This window comes from Crotalus tigris, unplaced genomic scaffold (genome assembly GCF_016545835.1).
Source record: "Crotalus tigris isolate CLP2741 ecotype Arizona unplaced genomic scaffold, ASM1654583v1 scf7180000018544.1747854, whole genome shotgun sequence".
Lineage (NCBI taxonomy): Eukaryota > Metazoa > Chordata > Lepidosauria > Squamata > Viperidae > Crotalus > Crotalus tigris.
Window position 1 is genome coordinate 1,101,969 of NW_024097068.1, and position 6,000 is coordinate 1,107,968.

A 6,000-nucleotide genomic window follows, 5' to 3' on the forward strand; every position below is an offset into this window, starting at 1 on the left:
TGGTGCTTTTCCCCCAGAACTGCATAAGCAACTGCTCAGATTGTCAGCTGTTACAGTATAAACATGACTCTGTGAACTCGATTTTATTGTATTTAGAAACAACATACCTTGCGTTCATACCACTGCTCAACTTCTTTGCGGTTGTTCTCAATCATGGTTTCATACTGACATCTCATTTCTTCCAGAACCTTCTTCAGATCTGGACCTGGGGAAGAATTAACTTCCACACTAACATCACCACAAGTCTGACTCTTCAGACTCTTAATTTCCTGCAAATAAAGTTCAAAAGGATGTGGATGTTCAGTCAGATGTAAAGATTTTTTTTTCAGTCCCACTCCTACCAGGAATAATAGCAACATAGGTAACGTGGAGAAGGGAAACTCACCTCTTCATGGTTCTTCTTGATACAGCACAACTCTTCCCGGAGGGATTCAAGTTGTGCCTCCAAATCAGATCTACAGAGAGTCAGTTGATCCAGGACCTGGCGCAATCCATTGATATCAGCTTCCACATTTTGGCAAAGAGCCAATTCAGTTTCATACCTGCATCATAGTTAAAGGAAGGGGGAGAAAAAGCACTGTTAGATCTATAAGGATCATTAGCAAATCTATTCTTCCGGAATAGACTTGTATGAAAAGGATTCCCTCTTTTGCTTTATTGTGCTGTTTTGTAGTGGAGGGCTCATTTGTGGACTATTTGATAGTTATCCCATTATGGAAAAGGAAATTTTAAAAGGCACTTGTTTCATGTTTGGTTTTTATATTTTATTGGTACTTTTCTTGTTGGATTGTTGTGAGCCACCAATATTGCAAAAGTCATGTGTCATACAAGTTTAATAATTTATTATATACCCAATAATGTGAAATCACAGCTGTCAGTTCTTTAGCCGGTATTGGTCTTTATACATATCAAATTTTCCCAACAACCTAGAATGTCTTTATGTATCGGGATTGGATGCGTGCGGTTCCAAGCTGTGTGGCCTTTTGTAATTTTTGTAATGATTATTATTATGTGATTCAAGTGAAACTTACTTCAACCTGAAATCATCAGCAGTCATGCGGTTATTATCAATATCCAGGATAAGCTTACTATTATCCACAGTGGCACAAACTATCTGCAATGGGAAAGAATAATGTTATTTGAACTTTGTCTCCTACTACTTCTTAGTTGTCACAACATTGTACTTCAAATTTAGCCTTTAATTTTACTTTCCAGTCTCAATGTGTTCCCTACCCAGAAGGGATGCACTGGACTTATTTAATGCTTTCCTCTCTCAGCCATGATTTTCTTCATTCATCAAATCCTTGATGGAAGTTGCTCTCTAGCTTTGGCAAGAACCATTTCCCAAATAGTATTTCCCAACCCTAATGCTAACTCTCCGTCTTTGAATAGCCATTCTGTTCCTAGTTAATGTAACATATATTTCTACATTAAATCCCAAAGCATCGAGGCCTAACCTATAGCATGCCTAGAATAATTATTAATATAGATGCACATTGTAGAGGAACAATTTTCATACCTGATTCTTTAACTCCTCAATTTGTTGATAATAAGAGCTATAATCCTTTAGCTCAGATGGTGGGCCTTGTTGGTCATACCATTGCCTAATTCGGGCTTCAAGATCAGCATTCTCCTCCTCAAGATTTTTCACTTTCTCCAAGTAAGAGGCCAGGCGGTCATTGAGGTTCTGCATGGTCATCTTCTCATCACAGGAGATCAAGGTGGTTTCATTGCTAATGCCAAAGCCACCACCAATTTGCCCAAAGCAGAAACTGCCCCCGGAACCATACAAATAGCTCCCTCCAAAGCCACCATCAGTGCAACTTGCCCCTCCATAAGAGACGCCACTAGAAAAGGTCCTCCCAGATACACCGCCTCCAACACTACTTACAACAGAGGAGGAACCTCTCCCAGAGATTCCTGAAACTACCCTTATTCCACCACAGCTACTACTGGAGCTTCTCCCCTTGGTGTACATCATAGTCTGTTTGGACCTGCAACTCATATCAAATTAATTTTAGAAGCAAGATCAAGGAGCCAGAAAAAATAATAAAGCCAAAGATGCACAGCTTGATGCAAAGATAGGCTGCAAATGCTGACATATACCCAGGTATCTATTTATACTTTCTGCAATGTGGGCGTTGCCATAAGGGTGTTACTTTGTCTTCCATAAGGCTGGCTCATCTGGCTTTCCCTAGCCAAAGAAAATTATTCTTAAGGCAAATTTGCCTTCAGAAATCTCAGCTACACTCAGCTCTTGTGTGTGTCAGCACATTTCTTTCCCAAATACATCAGCCACAATATCAAATGAATCATTCTCTTTGCTCCATACTGAAAAGTATCATAAAATAGTATTATTATAAAATATTCAAGGGAAAGAAATAATTACAGCCTATTGCAACAAAAATAGCTTCCATTATTATTAGGGATAATTTGTGTTGATTTCATCTTGATTTTATTTTGCTATAGTAGGTAAGATAGTCTTCTATGAGTTTTCCACTTTTGGGGTTCATTTGAAGGCTAAGCATATAACACCTCTCAAATCTTGGCAAGTTTTCAAGTCCAGGTATATTAAACGGGGATCTTTGTCTCTAATCTTGAAAGCTGCCAAGCACATTTGGTTATTAAATAGGTAAATGATTACGTTTTGAACCTGAATCACACGAGAAATTAACACTGTGAAATAACTCTAATTTGAAGGTAGGGAATGTGTTTTATTGGAATCCCCAGGTGAGCCATTGGATCAATATTTTAAATAAATTAATTTAAATGACTGTTTTAAAGATATTGAGAGGCTGCATTCTGATTTATTCACAAACTTCATGACAATATATGCAACTAAAACACATGCTGAATAGTCCAGATGCTTCAGCAACTTCTAAAAGAGCTAGTTTTAGGTTCCTATAGAGATTGAGTGCTTGAAGAGAAACCAAAAATCCATTTTTATCAAGAACAGCTTAAAAAATAACTAATATTAGTTATAAAAATGAATTGTGGAATAAAGAATTGAACTATCCAAATTTGGAGGATCAGTGGGTCTGTGTGTTAAGAAATATTGAATAGCATTGACACCAGTAGATGTTACATAGATAATTTCTTTCTTTTTGACAAGTAGTCTTCTTTTTTACTTTTGTCACATTGAGTATATTTTAATCAAGATAATACATTTAGGGTTTTTTATTTCCTTATAACTTTTCATTGTTAGGGTTGTATCTGTCTCATTTTTAAAGCAAATTAGACAATCCATTCCCCTGTTGGGTCATTGTTTCAGAGATATTTCTTTATCTAAATAGAGAAACACAATGAGCAAAAATAAAAAATAAAAAGATGCTGTACAGCTTGGGGAAGGCATCTGGGGCAACCTAGCTGGGGAGGATATGTGGGAATGCACAAGTGGTACCACTTGGAGAAGGAAGGAGTGAGAGGATGGTGGGGTCAGGGAGGGTGTTTGGGATGCATAAAAGATGCCCCACAAATCAGGGGGTGCCATGGCCCAGAAAGGGATTACAGGGGTTCCTTTCTTGCTAACTGCTGCTGGGTATGGGAGAGAGTGAGGGACTGAGAAAATGACTGTTATAAAAATGTTATAAAAGGTTTAAAATGAGCATTGTGTGTCTGCAGCAACAGCCTGGTGGGCTGAAGTGAAGGCAGATCACAAGCATTGAAGCAACCACATTTTTCCCAAATTTCATTCCTTCAGGAGTCACAGGTTCCAGATTTTGGGCTTACTGTAAATTAACCCTTTTGAGATGCATTGGTTCAAAAACTGTTGCCTAATGATAAATATTTTTTCCAGTTAATGTTACAAAACCAAGAGATTTAATAATATATAGATTAAAAAAACAATTTAGTTCTCCTTTCCATAAACAAAACTGCAAAAGCGTATTTTGGCCAGGAAACGCAGTCTGGGCTGGGCAAACAGGTTTAGTCCTCAAAAATTCTGAACGCTTCTTTGGAAAGGCACTTCATTAAATTTACTAGGACTTGCTTGTTTAAAAAAAGTATGTTTTTATGGTTCTGTTCATGAAAAGAATAAAGCTAGTAGAGAATTGCCTCTTATTATATATATTTTTCTTTTAAACCATCTTTTCTCCCTCTCCTATTTCAGCTTCAAAGCTAGCTTAGCTGGGGAGATCATTCATCCCCTAATAGAGGGTATATAAATTTATATAAGTACAGTGAATAAAAAGAAAGTGAGCAGGGCCAGAAGAAACAAGTTTTAATTTAATGTGTAATTAACTAAATGAATTAAAATAATGAATGGGATAACAGCCTATATATTTATCTTGTCAGATTTAGGCATTGGGTTAGAACTGCCACAGGATCCTCTAAAGAGTCTAGAAGAAATTTAAGTGAATAACCCCAAAATAAATTTAACAAGTTTTAGAAGGACTTTGGATGTTGTATTTTAGCTTTGAGAGTTCCACATATGACCCAAGGAAGAGGCAGCATTCAATTTTCTGTCACAGACAAGTACTTGCTTTTCACTGTGTTTTTCAGTCCCTAGTCATCCAGGACAAGTCACAATGAGACAGTGATCAGATATGACACATGACACAATACTTATTTTTTCAATCCTTGTTTCTATATGCCCTCTGGTTGTTGTTTTTTTAAAATATTTTGCCAATATTTGTGATACTTCCCTGTTGTGGGAGGAATTCTATAATGAACAATTCATTATTTCAATAAACAAAGCAAAATTTAAAAGGAAAAATTAAAATAGTTTAAAGATAAAAACAATCCATTAAAATTAAAATATCAGTGCAAGTTAATGACCGCAGAATCTCACTGTAAGGTAGATTTTTTTTAAAAAAATGCCTAAAAACATATCAATATGAGTTTACATAATTTGTGTTACAAAAACAAACAGAATACGGCGTGGAGATGTTTAATGCTCTGCCATTGGAGAAAATTCTTATTCATATTTATAGTGTTCCAGATTTCAGATAAGTATCTCATAGTTCAATCTATATTTGAGTTCTGTGCTAATTTTCAATATGAATAATAATTCTGTTATGTGATCTTCCAGTTTGGGATGTAATGCATAACCCCTTTAAAATCTCAAATTTTAAGCATCCAAAACTGAATATTCTTTATATAAAATTGCATTTTAAATTCACTTACTTTCTTCCTATCTCATCATTCTTTAATCCAAACAAACATATCCTATTTATTTTGAAGTTGGCAATTCAATGGCAATGATGATGATGACAGTGATAGAAATCTTTTCCATTTATTCTTTTCAATTTTAATGGGCTAAAAATCTCTTTCTTTTCATGAGCCTATTGGTAGACCATGAAAATCACAGGGAAAAATGTCTGGAAGTTGATCAGTTTTCCAACACATCTGCATGATGAACATTTTTCCAAAAATGAATCTTAATTCATTAAGAGTGGAGAGACAGCATCAATAACATGAATGTTGTTTTTATTTTCTGCAACGTAAATGACAGCCACAGGGAACTTTTAAAAGCTTACATTACCCTGGTACTTCTATCTGCATTGCAGATGGAGAATAGAAAGGAATATTTTCTGGCTACTTTTATTAAAAAGCATAAATGTTCATGAGATGCATTTGATGAATTCAGCTGCAACTCATGAAAGCTTATGACTTTTAATAACATTTATTAATTAGAAAAGATACTTTAGAATCCTCCTCATTATTTTGCCAGAATAGATTAACTAATATTTCTTTCTTCAATGTTTGTGTGTATTTTCTTGTTTGTTTGCTAAATCTATATGCTACCCATCTCACTAGCCAAAGTGATTCTGGGTGACTTACAATGCCATAAAATTATAAATTAAATGACAGATAAGCCAGAGAAATTAAATGACAGATAAAAACCTAGAAAACAAAAAGATAAAAGGGGTGGGTTTTATCTCTCACTCATTTAACCACTTTCAAAATAGTGTGTCCCCATCAGATCCTCAGCTAACTAGCATACCCCAGTTTTAAGGTCCTTCCAGAAAGCATATGAATGGAAGCTTTTGAAAACACAGG

The 6,000-nt window shown here is 35.5% G+C and overlaps 1 protein-coding gene across 1 annotated transcript in view; it reads right to left on the bottom strand.

The window, feature by feature from the left end:
- LOC120312802 (keratin, type I cytoskeletal 19-like) overlaps positions 1-3,027 on the bottom strand; it is a 7,773-nt gene extending 4,746 nt beyond the window's left edge. Inside the window, exons 1-4 of the mRNA XM_039354001.1 lie at positions 1,520-3,027; positions 1,032-1,114; positions 386-542; positions 108-269 (exon numbers count right to left, since the gene is read on the bottom strand). Coding sequence (XP_039209935.1) covers positions 108-269; positions 386-542; positions 1,032-1,114; positions 1,520-2,005 — 888 coding nt within the window. The 5' untranslated portion in view covers positions 2,006-3,027. The remainder of the gene's footprint in view (positions 1-107; positions 270-385; positions 543-1,031; positions 1,115-1,519) is intronic.
- Between the last annotated feature and the right edge of the window lie 2,973 nt (positions 3,028-6,000).